This window comes from Primulina huaijiensis, chromosome 10 (assembly GCF_012295235.1).
Source record: "Primulina huaijiensis isolate GDHJ02 chromosome 10, ASM1229523v2, whole genome shotgun sequence".
In the NCBI taxonomy this organism is placed as follows: Eukaryota; Viridiplantae; Streptophyta; class Magnoliopsida; order Lamiales; family Gesneriaceae; genus Primulina; species Primulina huaijiensis.
This window is the reverse complement of record NC_133315.1, coordinates 842,626-869,408: the sequence shown is the minus strand read 5'-3', so window position 1 is coordinate 869,408 and position 26,783 is coordinate 842,626. Positions and strand designations below refer to the sequence as shown.

General features: G+C 32.0%; 3 protein-coding genes across 5 annotated transcripts; 1 reads left to right on the top strand and 2 right to left on the bottom strand.

Moving 5' to 3' along the window:
• The first annotated feature begins 9,309 nt into the window (after positions 1 to 9,309).
• LOC140985662 (protein DETOXIFICATION 49-like) lies at positions 9,310 to 11,097 on the top strand. The gene has a single exon (XM_073453535.1). It carries the CDS (start codon positions 9,435 to 9,437, stop codon positions 10,986 to 10,988), a length of 1,554 nt encoding a protein of 517 aa, XP_073309636.1. The 5' UTR covers positions 9,310 to 9,434; the 3' UTR covers positions 10,989 to 11,097.
• An 8,221-nt stretch (positions 11,098 to 19,318) lies between these two features.
• Positions 19,319 to 21,369, bottom strand: LOC140986394 (protein COFACTOR ASSEMBLY OF COMPLEX C SUBUNIT B CCB2, chloroplastic-like). The gene is made up of 7 exons (XM_073454620.1): positions 21,156 to 21,369; positions 20,944 to 21,062; positions 20,785 to 20,856; positions 20,154 to 20,297; positions 19,877 to 20,030; positions 19,588 to 19,779; positions 19,319 to 19,442 (listed from the first exon to the last, which is right to left on the bottom strand). The coding sequence occupies exons 1-7, from the start codon at positions 21,331 to 21,333 to the stop codon at positions 19,438 to 19,440; spliced, it is 864 nt and encodes a 287-aa protein (XP_073310721.1). The 5' UTR covers positions 21,334 to 21,369; the 3' UTR covers positions 19,319 to 19,437.
• Positions 21,370 to 22,031: 662 nt separating this feature from the next.
• Positions 22,032 to 25,682, bottom strand: LOC140986863 (F-box protein At4g00755-like). 3 transcript variants are annotated; one of them, XM_073455238.1, is made up of 6 exons: positions 25,546 to 25,682; positions 25,048 to 25,242; positions 23,555 to 23,968; positions 23,291 to 23,469; positions 22,874 to 22,992; positions 22,032 to 22,670 (listed from the first exon to the last, which is right to left on the bottom strand). In XM_073455238.1, the coding sequence occupies exons 2-6, from the start codon at positions 25,172 to 25,174 to the stop codon at positions 22,391 to 22,393; spliced, it is 1,119 nt and encodes a 372-aa protein (XP_073311339.1). In that variant the 5' UTR covers positions 25,175 to 25,242; positions 25,546 to 25,682; the 3' UTR covers positions 22,032 to 22,390. The 3 variants fall into 3 exon arrangements, with proteins under 3 accessions (XP_073311339.1, XP_073311340.1, XP_073311341.1); XM_073455239.1 differs by having other exon boundaries at positions 25,539 to 25,604; XM_073455240.1 differs by lacking the exon at positions 25,546 to 25,682 and adding an exon at positions 25,410 to 25,505.
• Between the last annotated feature and the right edge of the window lie 1,101 nt (positions 25,683 to 26,783).

Below are 26,783 nucleotides of genomic sequence, written 5' to 3'. Positions count from 1 at the left end.
TCTTGATATAAAGAATACTTTTTTTTTGTATTTGACGATGATATACATGTATTTATGTACTCATATACAGCAACAGAATCATGTTTTACGACAAAAATTTAGAGAAATAAAGTAATTAACGATAGACAATATACATGACGTTGCTGATAATTTGAGAAAATAATTAATATGATCGAACTATTTCCATCCACAAAAATCCATCCAAAAACCTCATTATTAAAACTTTTAAGTCATCTCAATATCAAAATTGTTAGATCCATCGTACTTTGATATGATTCTTAATTAATTTATTCTAGTTGGTTTGTCAGAATTTATGCCTATTGTTTTATTCTAATAATCGGACAACAAACCCTAACAAATAAATCAGGATAATTAATAAAATATAAATTAATTCATTCATCTTAATTTTTTTTGCTTCACCGCTAAGTATGTTAAATTCACTTATCAATTATTTATAAGCACAAACATTTTATATGGTCCATGTTTATTTGTNATTAAACTTGCTCATGAGAATTCTCATCTGCTCGAGGGCTGGGGAAAACCTCGTCGGAATAGGCGGATGCGAATTTGTTGCTATGAAGTTTTTATTGAATGGTTCAAAAGCACTGATTCCATTCATGTTATTGCATCAACTACTGAAAAGCTTTTAATTAGTACATTCAGATACTTATGAAAAGTTTGCCCTAAAGGAGAGGCAATGGGAAGGGAGAAGGTTGTTGTAACACTCTTCTTCTATGCTTGAATTACGCTCATAATTAAAATAGATTTTGATAGATATACTTATATCATGGAACAATCCAACTTATGGACACTAATTTGATGGTTTATAAAAATTTTGACATGATGTCCGTATATTTTGGACGATCCAATAATCCAAGCAATAGTTAAATTAGTATAACATATATTCTAAAACTTATTTATATAAACATTAACAGATTTACATCAACATGATCACAAGACAGATATTTCGTCCAAAATTTTTCTCATTCCAATATTCTATATACGAACACACACTTTCACCGTTATACGTATAGACATAGACAACATTAAACTTATTTCAAACTCTAGCGTAAGATCAACTATAATACATATATGCGGAAGCCATGACAATAGCATGTCCAGGTTCTTGTCGATGTAAGACACTTTACAAACATCCATTGGTGAACCGGCATCCTATTCACCTTCATTACCTGATCATGTAATACAAGAGCTACGTGAGTTTATAGAACTCAATAAGTTGGCACTTATACATATCAATATGTGTAGAAAGAACATACGTATCAAAGTCGTGATCAACAATGAATTATTAAATCATTTCATATCATAAATTCCATCCATAACATGTAAATATGTTCTTTTTTGTACTTGAGCCCCATTAGTTGACCTTTACTACTGTGCTTGTTTTATTATATAGCTACTGTTGTGATGACTGTCTCGGTGCCATGTGACAACCCCACGATACATAAACATATATTGGCCAATAGGGTTGGTGGACTTAAAACCACCCATGATGTCAACGAGCTCATATATCATATCATAACATGTTGCATTCATTTCGTATCATTTTCACATTCATGATATAGCATATATCTTGAACATTCATGATCTTTCATATTTAATACATAATAATGGTATATAGTGCTATGTTTTCATCAATAAGCGTACTAACAAAGTACATATAACAATAATCAATAGGAAACATTTGAAACTCATAATATTACTCATTTATTACTTCAAGAACATGTCAACTTACTTTCCGAGCGTTAGAACACTGGTGGAATATAGTTCCTTGGTCCTACGCTGTAAAATGATTCAATCACTATCTAAATACTTAAGCATATGGTTGAAAACCAACATTCAATAGGTGGATATTTACAACCCTAGGATGCTCTTGTGGTAGAGAATTCAATTCTAGCTTCAATTTGATAAAGAAGAAGAGATGGAGGATCAATTGAAGGAAGAACTTGACAAACCCTAGCCTTGTTTTCTCCCTTGTTCTTACCTTGATTTTTGATGGTGAAATGGTGAAAATGGCTGAAACAATCGATCTTTATCTATTTCAATCACAAAAATCATGTTTCTAACTCACACTTTTGTCCAAAGGCTCTCGAGCGGTAACATTTTATCGCTCGGGCGCGGACAATTCTACCTGAGAATAAAAGAACACTTCAGTGGTGCTTGGGCACTCAAATCTTACAGTTCGAGCGCCACTTTCTCTGCACGAAAACTCATTTTGCCCTTCGGAATTTGAAAAAATGGTCAACATAAAAGTTGTATCCATATGTCTTAGCTTGCATCTCCCATTAGCATCATGTCATTTGAATATCTGAGTAAAGCGTTATGATCATTCTACCAAAATGTGTCTGTGCACGAACGACAATACACACGACACACTTCGGGGCACTTTTGGCTTGTCTTCCACAATGATTTGAACAAAACTCAAAACATAAAAGTCGTAGTCCTACTCCTTAGCTTTGTAATGAATTTAGCCTCCTATCAATGTGATTCATAGTCAAATAATTATATGAAAAACCGTAAGAACTACCATATTTTTCATCTCATTTCCTGCACTTCAATACCAACTTCCATTACACTACTTTATCTACACATCTTACTATCACTATTTAGCCACATATTCATTTTCAATACACCATGGACAATATAAAAATCATATTAAATCTCAATATCAATTTCTCAATTGATGTCAATAGGTCCATATGTATAATACAAGGAACACTAGCGGCATCATTCATGTAAATCATAATGAATCAGGTAAGCGCATAACAAACGACATAAACACATTAATAATTTGTACGAGTAACCGGACATTACAGTTGTGGTCCATTACCAAATGAAACTAAGGGTATCATGAATGGATAGATCGAGTTTATATGACTTTTTTTAGATAGATGACTAGTGACTACTTGATGGATCAGACACATGAGGATAATATGAGACGATATACGCATTTTCGTCTTGCAACTTTCTATGGATAAATGTATTTTTTTTACTCTTCAAACTTATACATGTATCCACATAAACTATTGGTTTGGATACATGTCCATATCTTCAACCATCGATGTTAGCAGAATAGTAACACAATTCTACTTATTAGAGTATTGTTTCCTCGCACCCAAAACACATAAGAAATTTTAAATTTTTAGTTTTGATGTTTGAAATTTTCCTTGGACGTCGCATTAATTTAAACATCGATATGATGTTTATAATTATCACCTTTGCGTATATTACGCTGGACACTAAACAAGTCCAAGATTAGTGGAGTTGGCCCTTCTTATATATCACCTTTGCGTCTTTGATCGTCAAATTAAGCCCACGATCGGAGACCGGATTCCTTGTTTAGATAGCACTATAGATCCTAAACAAACTTTGCGTTGAGACTGAATCGCCGGAGTTTTAGGGATCTTGTGGTGATGATGGCCGTGGAATTGGCCAAGAATTTTTCTTGTAGAAAAACACAAGTGGCCGAAATTATGGATGAAGGGAGGAGAAAAAAAATTTTGGTGGAAAAAATTTTATATGGAAAAATTCTTATTTCATATGACCCTCAATGAAATATTTATAGAGTTTAATTCTTGATCACATCAAGAGTCATTTTCCTATTGAGATTCATAATCTTACTCCCACCAGGATTTTTTATTTTCATTAAATAAAATTTTCATATTTATTATATCATGAATTAATCAATTATTGATTAACTAATTAGTTAATTAATTCTAGACCCTCTAAAATTATTATTTAATTTATTTAATCAACTAATTAGTTAATTAATTCTAGACCTTTATAAAATATTTTATGAGAATTTTGTACATTTCAGTAGTCACTACTACTAATACTATTATTTTCGGACTTATTATGTAGCAAATTGTTTTTGTTCGAACTAAAGATTCTCCCGAACTCATATATAAAAACGCAAGTTCTTAACAAATGAATAAAAATAATTATTTTAAGATATAAAAATATTTAAATTTATATTTCATTTTTCAAAAACTAAAATGATTTGTTTTATGAAAATTCATCAAGTCCCATATTTTAATTAAATTTCAAATCTATATTTTCTTAATTTATGCAACTGGTGGTCATCTATTCTACATTGATTATGACGTTTTTTTCCCAAAGAAACTACTATTATTTTTGTTTTTAAAATCGGTTTTAGTGGTCTTAATTTTATAATTTTTCGATACATTAGATGACTTTGAAACAAGACTTGGTCCACTCAACCTTTGACTTGGTGGACTTAGTATTTAAACACATTAATTATACCTCAAAATTTCCAATATTCACATTCATGTATATTACATTCTTTTCTGTCGGTATTTTTGTCTTAAGTAGAGGCAGTCTACAGAAAAGATTAATTAAATTCATTAAATAAACATGTGACAAAAAAATAATTAAATTGGGTGCAGAAATAAGTGTAAGACTAAAATTATATCAGGCCATACATCATAATAAAACTTCGTTTAAATCTTTCGCCTCATTGAAAAATGTTAATGCCAATTATGACTCATAAAATTGGAACTAAATATCAATTGCTTGCAGGAAATGAAGAAAACAAAAATTGTAAGTAAAATCAATTGATTTTTTTAATGTATAATATTGTAGAGATATTGAAGAAATTTTTTGTTTCCAAAGTTTTGCTTGAATTTTTTTGTTTAATTTTTTTAATAAAAATATTGATATTATGGGGAATGAGTATTTTGGCAAATAAGTGAATATGTGGCTGTAGGTTTTATTAACTATATATTTTGTAAAATATTTTTTATTCAATAAACGATTATTAATTTGTATTATTTTATATTTATAACCATGCATTTGCATTAATATAAATACATTGAGTTTACTTATAGTCAATGAGGATTGTGATTACGCAATTGTATGTAATCATAGCACACATTTCTTAGTGACTGTAATCTCTAAATTAATTCTTAGTCGATGAGCTATCAAGAAGTGAGATATTGAAAAGCTCACTCGATACTAGTATTCTTGATATGTCATTGCTATGTTTCATTAACATAGTTGTAGGGACATCCACACACTCGAATAGATGCTTGATATAAGTACAATGAATTACCCTCGTCCTAAATTCTCTAAGTAGCTACCACTGGTCGAGTATAGAATTTATAGTTATAGTTGTGTACCATTATTTTCATGATCCAATACACCATTGTAATCCTATTCAACGGGTACTGCATTATGACTTGTTTTCCGACTACCTGAGAGTTACTAGGTGGCAAGTTCGGTGTATTGTAAATTGGTTAGGAACTTGTGCATTGTAGTTGGGAATTCAGCCGCTCGAGTATATTAGTGGATGTCCTATGTGTTTTATCAAATGAATATTCCTAGGAATCTCTGGGCATAGTAGAATGTGTGTTTTAGAGAAAATAGTTTCTTTAGTTACACACTACACTTTGGAATGTAAGCATAGCTATTTGATTTATATTATCTTGGCAAACCAGTGTCCCAAAATCCGATCAGAACATATGAGTTGAAAAGATCGTGTTGCACGCTAATTGTAACTAAAGATTCTTGTAGACACAATCAGTTTGTATCTAAGGGATCGTGACACGACGTTGCTAAGTGCCAATAGTGAATCAATGGGTTAAACCAAAACGAGTTCGGCTATTTATAATTAAAAGATTTTAATGAATAAATATGGACAATTAGGATATGTCCACAAAAGACTAAATGAGTTTGATCTAAAATTATAAAGATTTGTGATCTCACGGCTAGCATACACCTGAACCATTGAGGTTACACATGCGAGTTGTAGGATAAGTTTGAAATAATTTATAGGATTTTCCAATTATTTTCTTATCAACTTTGACCACTAATTCCAAAGGGACTAGTAAATACAAAATAATTTTTGACAAATCTATTGTGCAAAATTCATAATGATTTTATGAATTCTCCATCTATATATGAAGCCAACGAGTGGTAAAACCGTAATTCAAAATTTTAAAATGTGAAACATGTCACTAATCAATTGGAAGACTAATTTTTTCGACTTCATAACCGGTATATTTTTCGTTTTTGGTCATTTTATTAGTAAATTCACGATTTTAATCTAATAACTTAACTTTTTTTTCAATTTTAGTCATTTCTCATCGACATATCGGTGTTTTTCCGGTATCATGTCAGTATTTACTAGAGTCATGTCAATATTCTGGTGGAAAAGAACTAAGATTGAAAAAAATACAAATTAGTGTATTAATGTTGTGAATTAATTGATAACATGACAAAAATTATAAATTACGAGACAAAAAGGTTATTCTTCCTTAATAAACTCAACAATGATGATTAAGAATATATTGTTTTAATGAATTTTTATGTATATAACATGGATTTGTCACAGATATTTGAGTTAATTAAAAGCATTTTTGCATTGATTATTTTTAATGGCATGAATCAATTATCAATCACTCACTTTAAAAAAGAATTGATGACTATAAATGATATTGACCAGTTGACTTAAAACAGCCAATCACATAGTTTGCCACAAATTTTCTTATCGCCATGAAATCAATGTGGTCTTCTTAGTTGAAGTACAATGACCAAAATATTCAAAGTCCTTCAATCGTAATTGATGGCCCAATATCAAAATGAGAAAAAAAAAATTATAAGTTGTAAGAAAAGTTATACAAAAATTAATTAGAAAGCCTTTTTTAATTTATTTTTTTAAAGAGATTATGCATATTAAATTATAAGTAAGTCTCTTGTGATACGGTCTCACGAATCTTTATCTGTGAGACGGGAAAAATAATACTCTTAGCATAAAAAGTAATACTCTTTCATGGATGACCCAAATAAGATATCTGTATCACAAAATACGACCTGTGAGATCGTCTCAGACAAGTTTTTGCCTTAAATTATTTCGGGAGAAGGAATCATCTGCGAAATATAAAATATTAACATTAACATAATGTTTTCAAGCTTTAATAATCTCATCATATATAACTTTATTTGGGACTAAATAAAAAAATATATAAAATTAGTTTAATGTGAATGGCAGAGTTGAGATGAAAATTTGCTCTTTCACATTTGAAGTCGAAATTTTCCACACGCTCACAAGACCAAATCAATATAATATTGTAAATTTTTTTCTTAAACTTATCGGAATATTAATCAAACTATTCTTATAATTATGTATAGTGATTTGTTTCCCATTCTGATATTAACCCACATTGAGTGGTGTTATTTACATTGTCTTTTGTTGTTTGCATTTCAATTTGTTATTTTTTTTATATATATTATATAAAGTGTAAATATTATAAAATGGAGTAGAATAACATTAATATATATATATATATATATATATATATATAGTTTTGATATTATGTGTATCTGTCGGTGGGCACTTCACGAGCGTCGCAAGATGTTCGCGAGAACATCTTGCAAAACGTCACATCGATCATCCTCTCACATACTGGTGCATTAAATAATTTGGCACGATATAAAATTATCACCACTTCGAGTTCATCGTTAATTTTTGCAAATACATTTTTACCGCAAAAGTATACATAGTTTGTCACACTTGCCGTGCCGGAACAAAATTGGACTTAAAATCTTTGGTAAATCTAAAACTTTTGACATTTTCTGTCATTGGGAGATGAAAGACAGCAAAACTTGGGCCATTAACAGGCCGTTGGATTTTGTTGGGCCCACCGATGACAAATTTCGCCCTTCGATTATCTCGTTTTTGTCGTTTTTATTGTCTTTTTATTTATACATAAAGTTTGACAAAAAAATAATTTACAAGCACACGATAAATAAATAGATAAATAAATAAATAAATAAATAAATATATATATATATATATATATCAGGAAAATTTGTATGAAACCATCTCACATATATTTATCGAGCCGACTTGTCTCATAAATATAGATTCGTGAAACCGTATTACATAAGACCTACCCAAAAATTATTAGAAGCATATATATATTTAGTTGATTCAATAATCTAAGGGCTAATTTTGCAATTTTTTTGGGTAATTAATACACGTATAAAATTAGGTTAAATTTGAAATTAGTCTAAATCATTTAATGGCATTTTAACGATATAAAAATAAATTTGCTTACCTTGTTTGAGAACGTATCAAAAGCTTCAAGTACTTAATATTTTTTTTTTGTTATTGAAAGATTATGCTAAAATAAGATGCAAAAAAGAAATAAATATCTATTTTTTTATTACATATAAAAATATTAATCAATTTGGTCGAATTATAATTTTTTTAACATAACATTATATAGTTGGCATGCATGATTTACTTTTAAAAAATACCTATCCCACAAAAATTTGTTGGCATGTGTTAGTGATTTAGTAATTTCTAACATGATATCGAAGCAAATATTATAATCGAGTCCAAAGCTCCACAAGAATTTTTTTTTAATCACAAAACTCTTTTGAGACGATCTTATGTGTCAATTTTGTGAGACAGATTTTCTATTTGGATCATCCGTGAAAAATATTATTTTTTTATTGTAAACATGAGTAGCGTTGACTCGTCTCAAAAGAAACCTGTTCTTTTTTAATACTATCATGTTAATTAGATCTTGAATAAATATTTTTAAATTTGTTAACACGAGCACGAGTGCGTGCCTATATATTAATTGAGACTTGATATTTGATGGAAATGGAACAGGTGTCGCATATTTGCTCGCAAGCAACATTTGTTCTAATTCCATTTAAATTAAAGTAACATTTGTCGTGTTTATGCATTACACTATCTATTCATGGACTCGTAAACTCCCTTCATATATGATGATGTTCGTTCCAACTACCAAAAATTAAAATTGCAAAATTAGTTGAATAAGATGGGCAATTTTGGCTTTTGGACACATGTAAAAAGAATGAATTTGGTTTTAGTTCAAAGTTTAAGTTTTTCTACTTTTCATTCGTTTTTGGTTGGATGGTTTACATGATATCGGACATATCATTAATTTGGAATCATATAAGTAATATTCAGCGCCGCGTCAATGATCCGACAAAAAAGACGAAAAGTAAAACAAAAAAAAAACTTATTAGACAAAGGTAATATCCAAAACCCAAAACAACCAAAATTAGGCTAAGATTTTTGGAGTTTTTCTCATACAAAATTCGAATAAATCACGGTTTATTGATGTAGTCCTCATTCTAAACATGCTTGAGAAATCCGTGTGCGCTAGGATCTTAGTTCCTTCCCATGCCCGCCGGCGCGCTCTACACTACAATACACCTCCCATTTATAAAAGCCAAGCGCCAGCTTCACGCGGCGGCCGACCCCATTTGCAGTATATATATACCCACCTTCAACCCATTCTTTCAAGAATTCCACAAACAAAAACACACACACGCACACGCTACATATCTTTCTCTCTACCTCTCTCTCACACACACAAACACCAAATAATACAAACACTGAAAACCCCACAAAAAAAATGTGCATCAAATGCAATAATCCCTCAGATCATCAAGATTCCGACATGTTCACTTCTTTGATCCCCAAAACCCCAACACTAATCCAACCCACACAGAAACCACACAACCCCACCAATCATCTGTCACTCTTTCTTCAAGAATCCATATCCATAGCCAGAATAGCTCTCCCAATGATCCTTACAGGTCTGCTACTCTACTCCAGGTCCATAATCTCAATGCTTTTTCTTGGCAGATTAGGGGACTTAGCTTTAGCCGGAGGTTCTTTGGCAGTTGGATTCGCTAACATCACCGGTTACTCTATCCTCTCTGGTTTAGCCATGGGGATGGAACCCATTTGCGGACAAGCTTTTGGAGCCAAAAAGTACAAACTCCTCGGACTTTCTTTGCAAAGAACAGTACTTTTGCTTGTTTTCGCCTCATTTCCAATATCCGCTTTGTGGTTAAACATGAAAAGGATTCTTCTTTTTTGTGGGCAAGATGAATCCATTGCAGCGCAAGCTCAAGAATATTTGTTCTATTCTTTACCTGATCTGTTTGCTCAGGCCGTATTACATCCACTGAGAATCTACCTGAGAACTCAATCCATAACTTTGCCTCTAACTTTCTGCGCAGCGGTTTCGATTCTTTTGCATGTTCCTATTAACTATCTCCTCGTTTCAAAGCTCGAGTTAGGTATAAAAGGAGTTGCATTTGCTGGGGTTTGGACAAATATAAACCTCGTTGCATCGTTAGTTGTCTATATAATAGTATCTGGAGTGTATAAAAAAACTTGGGAAGGCGTATCGATGGAGTGTTTAAAAGGCTGGAAATTTCTCCTGAATCTAGCTATTCCAAGCTGTGTTTCAGTTTGTCTTGAATGGTGGTGGTATGAAATAATGATCTTGATTTGTGGGCTGCTGCTAAACCCAAAGGCAACAGTTGCATCAATGGGGATTCTGATTCAAACCACCGCATTAATCTACATATTCCCATCTTCACTCAGTTTCAGCGTGTCAACTAGAGTGGGCAACGAGGTAGGAGCCGGCAGGCCCCAGAAGGCGAAGTTCGCCGCCATTGTCGGGCTTTCCGGCGGGTTCTTACTGGGATTCATCTCCTTGCTTTTTGCAGTTTCAGTTAGAAACATATGGGCGACCATGTTCACGCAAGATAAAGAGATAATCGCATTGACATCTCTGGTTCTTCCGATAATCGGGCTTTGCGAGCTGGGGAACTGCCCGCAGACTACGGGCTGCGGGGTGCTAAGGGGAACGGCCCGGCCAAAAGTTGGCGCAAACATCAACTTGGGATGCTTCTATCTGGTGGGAATGCCGGTGGCTGTGGGGTTAGCTTTCTTCTTGAGAATGGACTTCCAGGGCCTGTGGTTCGGGCTTTTGGCGGCCCAAATTTCATGCGTGGTAACAATGATGGTTGTTCTGCTGCTAACCGATTGGGAATTCGAGGCCCGAAAAGCAGAAGAATTGACCAGAGAATACAGAATTCTTGATGAAAACGAAGAAGATGATGGAAAAGATGACTCGCACAAAGCAGAAAACAAGGGAGATAGTCTATGTTAAATTAATTCTTGTTATTTTTTTAGGTTATGTTAATTTAGTTTTTTTATTATTATTGATTATTAATTTATTTAATTATTTTTTTAATAAAAATTATGTTATAATTGAGTTTCGAACTCGATTAGATCAAAATTAAAATAATTTAATAATTTACATTTTCGTTAGGGGTAAATTCAGCTTTTAGGCATGCTTTCTTAGTGGGATTCGAGTATTTGATAACGTGAAATAATATAATTATTTGTTTTCACAATCTTGAAAATTCAACCATTAAAAAAAGCAGCCATTGAATTTGAATTCTAACAACTTCTCCAACCTTTTTGAAGCGATTTTGTTGAAAATTATTTTATGGAATATCCTTTATTTATTTATCTCTATCAAGAAAGCACATGTCTTATATATGCGTAACACGTGGCATCTTTGTATAGGTCTGTAATATTTTTACATAAATTTTTTGTTATAATTTATTTTATATCTAATTTTTTAAAAAATCAAAATGATTCGTCCAATAATTTATAATTTCGTGATATTATTGAGTCATTAAGAAGCATTTTGCATATTTATATTGGTAAATTTTTTTTACATATTACAATGGTAATTTTGACTTTCATTGACTTAATTGTAATCTTGAAAAAAAAAACATTTTATTTATAGAGGTGTTCAACTATAGTTTGGTTCGATTTTAGATAAAATTTCAAACCAATCCATTTTTATCGATTTTACAAAATTCCATACCAAACCAATACTTTCCATGTTTATATCCAAACCATGAATTTCGGTGAGTAGGTCTCTTGTGAGACGGTGTCACGAATCTTTATCTGTGAGACGGGTCAACCCTACCGATATTCACAATAAAAAGTAATACTCATAGCATAAAAAGTAATATTTTTTCATGGATGACCCAAATAAGATATCTGTCTTACAAAATACGACCAATGAAACCGTCTCACACGAATTTTTACCAATTTCGGTTTGGTTTGGTTTGTTCTTGTTGGAACGACTAGTTTTAAGTTTCATAGTGAATTAGTACATGTGATAATTTGAAAAAAGTAGCAATTTACACTTGATAAAATTGATTTAACATTTTTTTTTTGTCGTAAATTAGAATTATTATAAATAAAAGCCGCAAATTAAAATAATTATGAAGGTTACAAAATGTTGAAAGATATTAAAAACCTAAACTTTTGAGCTTGTATTATGTTTATTTGGGCTAAAAGGTCCAAATCATATGGTTTTGTTTGATTTTACGTTTCGGTTAAGTTTCTGAATACCTTGCTTACTTATATTGAATTTGTATCAAAATCAATTCTATTTTTGCTTGTTTTAAATTATCAATTCAATTTTGTTGAATATAAAATTATCTGTATTTGTATACATTCTAGAAATATGTTGATTGGAAAAAAAAAACATTGAAAAGTACTTGATTGATAATTTAAACATGTTAGAAAAAAAATTGATTTACCTTAAATTGGTTTCATTTAATTTTTAGATTTTTTTTTAAAAAATAATAAAGTATGAATATGATATCAAGGGTACGTACACCACATAATAGCTCATATTTCTCTTTTTTTTTTTAAATTTAAAAATAAAAATAAAACTCATATTCTTCATGTAAAAAATCTCGTGCCAATATATAAATAATTAATTATCACATATACAAATGTGATTAAATATTTGTTTACTAAAATTTATTCTAAATATGAAATTATCATTTGGGGAAATCAAGATTCGATTCTCTCGTGGAGGTTCATTAAACTCCTTACGATAAATTACTGTTTTTTTTAATGTAAAGTACAATTATCATTAAATGTTAAAATGTCAATGAATACAATTATTGAATTTTGTCCTAAAGAGGAGGCACCCCCCACGCCCCCCAACTCTTCCCCCCCACCCCCCCCACCCCCCAACGCTTAAGAGGAGGAAACACACCTCATGGTGGGGTGGGGTAAAATTCGCTCTTTTTGGTTCTTGGTTATGTTACCATTCATGGCAAGTTTTGTTAGTACAATGCTCATTTCCCAAAGTACATCATGGTAAAAAAATCAATAAAAAAAAATAGATCTAGATATCCTCACAAATGGAATATTAAATAAAAATAAATTGAAATTTAAACTTTATTTATGCCAAAAATTAAGCACTAAATTTACACAAAAGATTGATTTTTTAAAATTATTAAAATAATATCAAACTTTATGACAAATTTGTCTATTTTTTTATTAAAAAAATATTTGTGGGACTAACGTTGCACACATACACTTACTTGTGTGCTAATATTTAATATAAATTAAAATACCAATAAATTATTATAATGATACAAAGACTTATATTTAAAATATTCCGAGGGAAATTCAAAAAACAAATCTTGATACGATCGATATATAGTTTGACTTTAATTATACGAATTACATATTTATGTGTGTTCGACAACCATTGTGGTAGCGTGGAAGAAAGTATACCAATAGATTATTCTTTTATTGTGTTTTTTAAATAATCAAAACGTTGTGTACAACTATTGCAATTAATATTTATAATGACTATATATATTATATTTAATTTTTTTATTTTATAATAATATATAATGAGTCCAACAAATTTATTAATTTATATTTATCACATCAAGTGCTTACCATTAGATCAAAGCTATAACTGATAGTAAATATACAACTCAAATATTTTAAACCGTATATCAGCCCAAACGTCATAGTTCGATCGCTCTCATAACAGAAAATTATTGCACTCATAACAATCTTTCTCCTTAAAATTACACTCATTGCAGTCAATATGAATCAAACATGTAACACTGGATCTGATATCAATTATTAGGATTTCTTTTGGTAACGATACAACTCGAATATTTTAAATCGTACAACGGTCCAAACATCACGGTTCGACCACTCTCCGAATATTACGACGACGTGTATAATATATGTTTTGAGGTTGGCTAGCTTCATATATATATATAAATGAAAAAGTGAGTGGACAACATCAAACTGAAAGATTGTTTCTTGTGAGAAGAATGTGTACTTTTACTGAAGGGGTTCACCCCGATCAGGTTACGGTTTGAAAGTTACCTAGTTCAATATCGGACGACGATTGATATGGCTAGCGATCGAATTCCTCATGAATGCATTATCGATGTTGTTATACAGTCATTGGAGAAATATTGATCTTGGCTGTGAGTGTTCACGTTATCATGGTGGTACTCGTATCGTTCATGTAATCTTGATCAGTTGAAATCGTCTTCTACACTTGGTGTTTCAAAATGTGCTACATTTTGCTCAAACAAATTTCGTTTGCACAAATTATTAAAAATTAAACGCACTTAATATCATATATGAACAAAATACAATTAATCATTGATAAAAAATTCGATTCATATATATTTTTTTAAATAAAGAAATCAATAATAAATTGTATCTCAAGTACGATAAATTATTAAAACAATATATTAATGATTTTTTAAATAAAAAAAATAGATGAATATAATTTTTTGTCTGTGATTTATTTTATTTTCTTCATATATGGTGTTTAATACATTTTCCTTTTAATAATTTTTGCAAACAAAATTTGTTTAAACAAAATGTAACATAATTTGGAACATCAAGTGTGTCAAAGTATTTCGTCCCATTGTTAAAGAGAATATTTTGAGCAACGAGTTGACTGAAAAATTTACCATAACATTAGGTAGTGAAAATAATTTTAATACCTTATGTGACCATCTATTTTGTATAACGCGTAAAATATAATGTTTGAATTGTTGTATAATTTAATAATATAAGTATGGTAGAGTATGTTTCATTTAACTTTAAAATAATTTCATAACGAAGTTCCAATAATATTTATATATAATATAATTATTGGAAAAGTAGTTGTGGAATAGAAATAGTTGCCACTTTTGTTAGGTATATGATATGATATATAATAAAGAGGTAGAATAGTCGAAATATAACTCTTTTTAAGTTTGTGATATTTTATTGTTTTCGCTTGATTTTGAATATCGATAATCACATTGATCTTGAAATTGTGCATGCACGCTTTTATAATTTAAGGACAAACAAATGTACAAATAATAAAAAAAAAATTATCCATCTCCAAATTTTGTATTTCGAATGTATATATATATTTTTTATTACAACGCACGCTGAGGAGGGGAATCGAACTCGGAGAGAGAGCCAGCTTAAGTTGGTGGGTGAGAACATTGAGCTAAAGACCGATCTCATATTTCGAAGGTATATTACCACAACTCTTCCAAAATTTGGAATTTGCATTTTGGTATGGACCAAAGAATTCGAATTCGAATTCGAATTCAAATTCAAATGCAACTTTCTAACCAATAACAAGTTGATTTGACGTCATTAAATTTTTTGGGTCCTTGTCTGAACTCTGTAGACCACTTTACCATCGAACTGTAACACCCCATTTTGCTTTATAATATATATAAATATATATTATACATAAATTTGTATACACAAAAACTCTCTTGAGACAATCTCACAAGTTAATTTCTTGTGACGGATCTTCTATTTAGGTCACTCAAAAAAAAAAAATTAATTCCAAAAATATTATTTTTTGGTTGTAAACATGAGTATGATTGACTGATCTCAGGAAAAAAATTTGTGAGACCGTCTCAAAATCAAAACTTAAATTTGAAAACTTAATAAATCGAAACTCAAAATTGTACAAGTTAAATGGGAAAAAATCTTTTTCCCTAAAAATAATTAAATCTTATATCATATGTAGATTTGAATAGATTNTTGATTTATTTACCACAAAATATAGAAAGATGGGATGCATCCTATCAAGGAGACAAGATAAAAATCCAGGTTTGGTGACACATACTCGTAAGCAATGAAAACGAAATATATCTGTACATTCTTGAATTAAATGGGTACAAACCCTACAATCCCCCACCCCTAGTATATCAATAATAATAATAAATTAATTAAATACAAAAACTTTTTAAATTGATCTCACGAGTCAATTTTGTGAGAGATATATCTTATTTGGATCACACATCAAAAAATATTATTTTATATGTAAAAAATATTACTTATTATCATAAATATGAATAACGTTAATTATCTCATTCGTGAGATAGTATCACACCCTACTTATTATTAATTAAATGACCACATTTAAAATGACAACAAAGTTGTTGGGGTTTTGAACAACTTGTAAAGATTTTTTCCTCGAAATATTATTTTAATAATAATAATAATAATAATATTTTGTCCGTTTGCCAACGAGTGAATGTGATCCAATCATGGGATAGGATAAGATAACAGAAGATATGGCCTAACTTTAGGTCCTATCTTTGCCAAAAAAAAAAAAAAAAAGTGATTTGGGATTATGTTGGAATCTCCGAGACACCACTTTTCTATATTTTTATTCTCAAAAGCTTGGTTAATGGTTAGAACTTAGTATTTGATGCCAATAATGTCATGTCATGAGCTCATATCCGCACTTGCGTGAATGCACAATGAGTCCCTATAGCAGTTACATCGAATTCATCATCGTTTTATGAAAATGATTAATCCAAGTTGCTATAGAAGTTTATTGTAACCCATTATAAACCTATTTTAAATCTTCAATTTTTATCATTTGGGACAAGAAATATCACAAATAACTAGTGGTTTCATACCCGTCATCGTCGTTAAATATCTTGACTAGTATACGTTAGTATGTTTTCGTTTACTCAGACTCTAAACAATTTCAGCATGATTTCCCAAATCTTTGAATATTGGACTAATTAGCTGCCCAATTTGACGTACCCGAGACCCTTACCTACCGAAGAAATATCTACACACTCATGAATTGCAAGTTTTCACCCATGCCTGGTCAAGCTGGTGGCACAACTTGGCACACCATTGCATATTTTTATCTAATCTCGTCAATTTTCAGTTCGGAAGCCAAGCAAACAAGGCAGCAAATGAACCAAACCGTTTGTGAGCTATTCGAAACTCGATTCAATAAGAACTCGTTTAACGAGACTCATTAAAATAAACAAATCAAGCTCAATTTTTACAATATTCGGCTAATTAGCTCGTGAACATGTTCGTTGGTAAGTTCATGATTCATCTCTTAGCTGAAAAAATTATAGTTTTGATATTAAATTTATTGATTTTGCATATTACTTATGAAATATATAAAAAAAATCTATTAAATTTATTTATTATAATAAATTTACAAATTTTAATAAGAATTTTAAATTTTTCTCTAAATATATAATTTACTTTTTAATGAATTTAATGAAAATTTAAATATATAATTCACATTTATTAAGTCCATTTAGAGTCGATAAAAGCTTGAATAAGCTCGTGAGCCATGAATATATTAGTTAAATAAAGTTCGAGCTCGGCTCGATTATAAACGAGTCTAGCTCAAACATTCAAAAGCTCGGCTCGGCTCGGCTCGACTCGATTATATCCCTAGTCCCAATGAGTAAGTACGATATCAATATTCAAATAATTTTAGGTTGCATTTGAATTTATGAATTTGAACTTAAGGATTTCAAATCTACAATAACAAATAAATTGGTTTGTTTGGATAAATTTACTCGACGAAAAATTTCAAATCCAAAATAGTTATTTTTGAATTATTATTATGGATTTCAATTACATCCTAATATAGAATCATTTCAAATCCTCCTGTAAATGCTTCTTCGAAACGCAACCTTAAGTTAAAGTTAAAAGGAAGAGCGCAAACCAAGCTCGGATTTTACTCTATTTGCTCGCAATAGCCAAATAACCACGAGAATTAATCATAAGTACACAAAATATCTAATATTCTTCATTGGCGACCAATTTTTAGGTAATATGACCAACTTGTTGAAACATATCTAAAATAAATTTTCAAACTCATTTCAAAGATTAATTTGGCCCATTAGATGATCTATTCAACTTAAAAACATTTGATTTGACCTGTATTCAATGTGTGTTAAATACATAAGAAATAAATATTTGACTCGAGAAGTATGTTTGGATGAAATAAAATTTAGAAACAATCCATACTAATTCCTTCACACGAAATTGTGTTTTATAATTGTTACTCTCAGTATCAAATGTTATATGAAAAAAGTTTAATTTAAGAGGTAAAAAGTCCGAGTTCTCTGTTTAAGGTTGAATAGGTGATAGAAGAGCGAATAATTCATAATGGATTTGACCCGACCCGACTCGACTCAACTCAACTCAACTCGATACTGACAAATAAAATGAATGGAAATTGGACAATAGTCCCTTTTCTTTGAATTAATTACTCTATACAATCAGGCACGACATCAAAATTATTGGCTCTATCAGTCTTGGCTTTTGTTGTTGTCAAAGTTCTGTAAATTCAGGAAAAGTAACGCTGTTGCATGCTTTCTTGAAACCAATACATACAAATATCCTTCGCAGACCATATTCTTCAATTCGTTCGTTTATTTCCACTTTGTAGAAGCAACAGAGTGTTTCTTCCACCAAAATCGCTTGCATTAAAAATTCGTTAGAGCATCTTGAACAAATGTTTTGATATCGTATCATTGTGACAAGGAGCAATACTTGTTGTGTTACGAAAATAATCGGAACGTAACGATTGGCTCGTGATCTAATTTATAAGATTAACAAATTGTCTTTCCCTTCAAGAAAATGTTTTATCTTGACCTGGTTGGCCTCAATTCTTCCTCTCTTACAATATTATGTTTCAACCTTTCATTTTCAAACCTGTAATCATTATATTCTCATAAGAACTATCTGCAATGTACAAGGAGCGATACAAGGAGTGTAAACGGATCGATCTACCGGGCGCATTTTATGCATTCGGAGAAATAAATATTTCAACTTTTTTTAAAAAAAATTACAAATAATTTTAAATTTTTTCATGTACACAAAGAGGATATAAGGGTATCCTCTTTGTATGAACCACTGATGTATCCAAAACACCGTGTTTTGGAACCGATTTCATCTATTTTTCGGGAACTCTGTGTTTCGATCGATCAAAGGGGGTTTAATGTAACACATACCACCTCTATTTTCCGGACTCTCTGTTTCGATCTCGTGTAACACTGGCCCACTGGAAGAAAATGACAGGACTTGATGAAAGAACATAAGCTCGGATTATGTTCCGCCAAGATAAATAACGAGGGTGCAAAATTGCACGGTGAAAAAATACTTAAAACTGATACTTAGTATTTTTATCAAACTAATGTCATGTTTCATCATGCAATGCACCCTTTCTTGGTCCATTCAGGACAGAGATTAGTCATTGTCTAGGATACTCAGTTCGTTTCATCGAGCTTTTGTCCAACCTAAAGTCATGAATGCTTTTTTTCTTTTTTACCTTAAACTGCGTCTTTCCTGTCCCTTGATGGAGTCTGGTGTATGACTTGGAGAAGTTCCTGTAAGAAACAAGGATTGATGGGGCTCGAATCCGCATCTGAGTCCTGATACTTGTATTTGATTGACGGCATCTCACAATTTTATCCTACAAGTTATGGAAAATAGAACTATAAATATTACATACAAACTCTATTCATACAGAATCAAGAAAGCATATGCAAGTGATGCTAAATAAGAGGGTATGACGAGTATTTCCATTGCCTATATGTAACAAAATGTCTTTTAAGTACCTCTAAATTTGTTGGCGATTGCAGCAATCCAGGCCTTGTCTTTATCACTATATCCATAATCAATACTAGAAGCCAATAGAACAAAACCCGAGTTCTTCTCCCCTTCCTCGGAGCTCAAGTTCAGTTTTTGCAAAATGGGTTGTACAAGGAGAGAACAAACACCCTCGGGGACCATTCCCATTAGCTCAGAATCTGCATTTTCATGAGTAAATACATCATGAATGTTGAAAAAATGTTAGTAGAAGAACATCCTTTGTCATTTGCAAAAGTAAAAACACCATGTTTATACCTGTAGCCTGTTGAAAATACAAGGGACTCTTCAAGTTGGAGAATCCAATCTTCTCCATCAGTTTCTCAAACCAACCGAAAGCATTTTCTTTTGATACATCTTTAGGCACGTTCCAGTAGCCTCGCACACACAACTCATTTTGAACTGAGATGAGCTACAGCATTCACAAAGTTCATAAGGCTGAAAGCCATGTCACAATCCACATTTGTTTAAGGTATTAAATCTTCCATCTTATGTCCCACTACACGATAATTAAGGTATTAAGGTGGCAACGCACCACGGATATTGAATTTGTATTCCGCAGTAGCACATATGTTCCCCACGCCAAATCTTCCTTAAGGGAATCTGCCATGTTTGGAGACATGAGGAAGATTTGCTCAACACCTTCTATGATATTCTTCTGATCAATTGGAGTAGCCCCCTACACATAACCACATAATTGTCAGTAATCACTGATTCGACGAGCTCGAGCTAATGAGAGGTGCCCTCCAATAAGTTTATGCTTTAACATGCCATCTTACGTGCTTACCAAAGATACCGGTAAATATAAACCCAAAATTAATTTCTCACACTTGTATGCAAGTCAGACATCATGCAACAAAAATCTAGAGATGATCAGCCAAGATCGACTTAATTCAACGCAAAATGGTCGCATCTACATGTTTCAAACTTGCTATCTTGTACTCTGGTACCATACAAATAACCACTCATCGCAAAAACTTGAACTCATAAAAAATAGTTTGACGATAGTTTTATATTTAACATAACTAGTCTTACATGAGCTCCTTCTTCCGTCCCACCAACCAAGCTATACACAACTTCTCTTCACATCAAATCGGAGATTGAAATAACATTTTCTTCTAGAAGTATTAGAAAAGGAAAAAAGTCGGTAAATTTAAAAGTTTTACCTTAAGAAATCTTCCAATATATGGAACACATATACAAAACGCAGCCAATGAAAGTCCTAAAGCCTCCGTTCTCTACAAAGTATCAAGAAATCACGCGTCTCAAAATCTCCAAGAATATAGTAAAATTCACAATCACTTCCATATCAGAAAATAATTAACCAGTTGAGCTGGAGTGATCGATGAAGAATCCGAGCCCAAAAAATGATTCAACAACAGAAGCGCCCCAAATGAATATCCAATGTATCTGGGCAAGTAAGATTCATCCAAACCAGGTATCCCTTTAATCATAAAACCCAGAAAAATTCATACAAAACTAAAGAAAAAACGAAATTAAATGGTGAGGAAAACGAGAGAGAAGGAGAAAAACATACCCAGTGTGAAGCGAAGAACTGAAAGATTAAGCCGCTGCTGCTGTTGAGGTTTGGCATTTTGCGAGCAAGAAACTGCTGCCCAAGATAATCGATTTTTGATAAATTTCGAGGGGAAATAGGATTTGGCCCGAGTTGTAATGAATGGAATCATGACAAGGGAAGCAACTCCACTAATCATCTTGATTTACCAGCTGAAATACGGAGGAACGGATAAAGAGATGAAGCATATTTCAACTGGACTTGAACTTTTGTAAGCAATTTGAACTTTAACAATTAGATAAATAATAAAATTGAAATATACTCCATCACTTAGTTAGCTAATAATTCACGAGTGGTTTCATGTGAGACCGTCTCACAGATTTTAATTTGTGAGACGGATGAACTCTACCCATATTCACAATAAAAAGTAATACTATTAGCATAAAAAATAATATTTTTTCATGAATAACCCAAATAAGAGATGCGTCTCACAAATACGACCCGAGAGATCGTCTCACGCAAGTTTTCGTCATAATTCACACACATAAAGTTTCGTCAACATTTTCAAATTGTTTTTTTGAAAATATATATTTGTTTGAAAAAATGATTTCATGATTTTAAAACTAAAAAATCAAAAGATTATAAGCAATTAAGGAAAAAAAATAGTAAATACATATATGGAAAATCAAAAGACTAAAATCAAATTTATTTGATTATTCATTATTTGTTGTGATATACAATAACATTATTGCAAATATTCTTTTATTTTACACGAGTAAATTTTATAAGCCTAATTACATTTAATTTCCTTCGATATTATTTTTATGCCTGCTAAGGATGTCATCGGTTTTCTTGTTTTATGTAATGTTTGTATGAGTAGGTCACATACATGCAATATAATACTATATGATATTTTTTTACTATGTTTATACATACGGGACACATCTATTAAATCAAATAGTATGGTATTATACCGACAGAACTACCCCAAATAAACACAAAGACTATACACGAAAGACTGATGCATGCATTCAGCATTTATACACGTACAATTCTACACTTCCGAAGGCCAAAGTTATCAACTCATATACTTCCTCCGGTCCGAAACAGACTAGCTATTTCTCTACAAGCTATGAGTCAAACTCGACGACGACAATTAAAACACCTGTAACCCGAGAACCCGAACACTCTTCGAACAATCTAACTAATCCAGATACTCAAAAAGAGCAGTCGATGTCACTCGGTAGAGGACGTTGCTAATCAATATAATCGTAATCAGAATCATCATCGTCCACAATCAAAGGTCCAGCTGCACGAAACGTGTCGAGTACCATTTGCTCCCAAGACCTCAAGCTTGTACTGAACCTGTGAAACCGAGAAGGGCTGGTGCTCGATTGCGGCTCCAAAGATTTTGGAGGTAACAAAAGGTCGACAGATTCTGGATAGTATTTCAATGTGCATTTTTGGTGTTCGTCGACCTTTTCGACATCAAAGGCAGGTGAGAGTGGTATACCAACAACTTGCACATTATTGATGCTGCAAGGATTGCTTGTAAGACAAGACTGGTCGTTTTCACAGCCTCGTTTTTAAAGAGAGATATATGATATAAGATATAGACTGTTGTTCTTAAATATAGCAGGAGAAAGTGTAGGCGGATCCAGCAGGGGCCCCGAGGTGATTTACTCCCCCGTGGACAAAAAATTTTGAGATTCAATATCTAGAACATAAAAATAACTCACCATATATAATATTGCCCATCCAATTCTTGTGTCTGCACTCTGCCTAATAGCTCTACTTTCAGGATTCCACCAACAGCGAAAACAGGTTCAGGGAGCTTAAATGTTTGCAATTGATTCTCCTATTCAATCGATAAAATGAGATAATTGATCGTTAGGCATCCCTCACAATAATTTAAGCAAATGCAGTGAGTGTAAACGAGACACAAATATAATTTTTATAGCCAAGATCTGAGATTTCATGCCACAACAGACTGATTCTTATCAGCTCATAGTTACCACTCTCATTAACAACAAGTCATGTTATCGCAAAAAAGACAGCGCACATTATTTCACATTTGGAAGTGTTGCTAATAAAACAAGAATCTATCCACATGAATCTCAAAAGTAGACACAAGAACACCACACCATAAAACTAACCTGCGCCATTGGAAATTCAGGGGAAGAATGCGTCCATACAAACTTGTCGTCAGAAAAATCTTGAACACGAAGAAAGAGATCTCTATCATCATTTTCAAATTCCAATGGAACCTTAGGATGGCCAACATGAAACCTCACGGCCTTCGATGAATATATGGGGAAGCCAAAATGAAAATATGCTGTTTTGAAAACAATTTCGGATGTTAGTTTGAAAATAAACATGAAGTGTATAAAACTAACCACCGCAGCAAGCTTTATGCCGACCTTGGAATGGATGAACTTGGACTTCAGTGATCAAACACAAGGTAGCAGCCAACTCATATATCAAGGTCTCAGATACAGTGGGATCAATTTGACCCTTGCTTGACCAATACGAAGCCCTTTGATTGACCCTGTCACTCGGTTCCAATGTATTCTTGATGCTTTCCTCGGGGTAATTATCCGTGCTGGATGCACAAATAGCATCTAATATGCAATTTTTTCTCGTAGACGAGGTAAGACATCGACTCAAGGATGCAAATGCTCTATGTTCCTTCTCAAGACAAGCCCATTCAGCAGAATCATCTCTCTCAGTTTCCATAGGTTCAAACATGTTTCTAATTTCAACAATGTGATTGAAGTTTGATGTCTCAGGGAACATTCTTATACATACCTCCTTACAAAGCCCATTCGAGATTACTGCATAGTAGTTCGAATTCAATATAAGTGAATCTGAATGAAAGAAAACATCAATTTACCTTGACCAAAATCATTAAATGAAAAAGAGACAAATCTTCTATCCCAACTAATTGCATCATGCAAAATGAGGTTGTAACATGACGAGTGTTTAACAAATTACACGACTAGACACTTGATAAATTTTGGAAGGATGCAAATCAGAAGTCCCAACTTTATTGTTTCTCGCTCTATGTCAAAACCCTAAAGGTCAATGAAACGACCACAGTGGATAACTCGCCTTTGCTGTTTGGGATTTCGGTTGTGTGCGGGCATCAATAAATAATATCACTCCATGAGTTATGACATTGACGCCACAAGAACAACACTTTGCGAAATAAGCTCACCTAGCAAATCTTCATACCCATATTTACTTTTCAAGATTTATTAAGCTAATTTGCCATACGAAAGCATTGTGTGGTTTCATATGCTTTTTCAGACTTACTCGCATCTCATCGTCACAATACCACCCCGTGTCATTGAGAATAGTAAGTATATCATGCCCAAAGCCATAAGCTAGAACCATAATAGCTAATTCAAACCATGCTCACTTTATAAAATTAATAATCCAAGTAACTCGAAGAAAATAACATTTTGTTAGGTTTATAGACTGGGGCGGATGGCGGATCTCGCATATGGGCGGGGAAGAATCCTAAAGAGACTATAATCTTCAGCACTCCTATGAGCAATTTGCTCTAAACCTACAAGTTTGGTCCCCAAAATCCGTTGAGTCGCATATTTACCACCTCATCCAGTCTCGCTCTGACCTTCCAATTTGTGGTTGATCCCCTGTCTACACACCCTTAGGTATCACAACATACTAACATAGGATTTTTCACAAACACCAATTCAATAAGTTCTCTCACCCTTCACAAATGGGAAAAAAATTACGGAACTCAAGGCAGTCAAGATGGTTCCACACCCTTTGAGGCTATGCCAAAACAAATTCATCCGAGAAACAAGGGCACATAAAACAAACAAAAAATACTCATAAAAATGCCACTAAGTGAAATTCTCAAACAGATAGAAGACATCATGCTCACCAAATTGACGCCAAGAACTTGAAACAGCACAAACGCGAACAAGATCAGAAGGGTCCTCCAAATACCCCAGAATCTTCATACACATCTCCTGCTCAAGCCTCTGGATAAAATCCACGCCGTCATCCATTTCATTTGCCTTATTTCTTATCAACCCAATCCGAAAATTTCAAATAATCCAAATCAACAGAAACCCGTCTGAATCAAACCACCAAAAAGTGAACACTTTGGACCAAAAATCTCTCTCACACACACACCACCACCACCATCATAAAAAAGCAAAATGAAAACATGATTCCACTTAAGTTCAATGTATTGCACCAAAAATCAAACATGGAAGTTAAAAACAAACTCAAGCATCAAACCCATTAATTCAAGAAACATAAAACCAAACAAGAATTGAGATTAACAATAAAGGAAAAAAACAATATAACACGAACCGCCAACACAAAAAATAAATTTTCTTAGAGATTAAAATAACAAAAGATCCGAACCCAAAACCTGATTCTCACAACCCGAGAAATATCTTTCAACGGAAAATGCTGAGAACTGAAGCCAGTGACGCTAAAGAGTTCGATCCTTGAGGATAACGACGAGACCAAAGGTTTCGTCAGCAAACGGCATCCACGTGTCGTTTCCAGGTTGAACTCATAACTAATTGATAGTTATATCTGTAGATTTTCTTTTAAACTAATAAAAGATACACTTTTTATTATTATTATTAATTTGATAAAATAATATTAAATAATTAACATGAAATTATTTTTAATTTAGAGAAATTATCTATTTAAAAAAATTATTTAGATTTTTTTCATTTAAAATATAGAATGACTTAAGAAAGTTTTTAATAGAATAAGAAGAATAATTATATAATTAAATATTTTTGTGTTATCTAAAGTAGTTACTCGAAGGATATCAAATTTGATAATATAGTATAGATAATAATTTTTAAATTCTTTTTAGAATATTTAATTTAATTGTTCTAGCTTGATGGCTTCTCTTAACTTATGTATAAATAATTTATGTTACATCTAAAAATAAATTAACATTTGTTATATTTTTAATTTTAAAAAATAAAGTTGAAAGGTGGTAGTTAAAATTAATATGTTGAGTACAATAATTGTCTCTGTTGGATAGAGCGATCGAACCGTTGTGCTTGAGCTGCTGTGCGGTTTAAAAGATTTGAGTTGCACCATTACCACCAGCTATAACTTTTGGTAAAGCGGTAAGCGCTCGGTCCTGCAATTGGTATCAGAGCCAAAGTCACGGGTTCGATTCTCATTGATTGCAAGGAGTGCAATTATTGGGAGGGATATTGTTGGGTACAATAATTGTCCCTTATGGGTAGAGCGATCGAACCGTGGTGCTTGAGCTGTTGTGAGATTTAAAAGATTTGAGTTGCATCATTACCACCAGCTATAACTTTTGATAAAACGGTAAACACTTGATCCTACATAATAAACAATAAATTTATTAAAATATAAAAAAGTGTATTTTCGTCTGCCTATTAAATTGATCAATGTGGTTATTTTTAGAGGTTCATGTATTATTGATAATATAAATATATAAGTTTTGATGTATAATTGATTATAAATATTTTTTGATTGAAAAAATGATTTTACAATTTTATGCAAGATACAAAAGATTATAAGAAATTAATTAGTAAATACTTAGATAGAAAATGAAATAATAATAAATCAAATTTATCTGATTTTTCATTATTTGTTGTGATATATAAA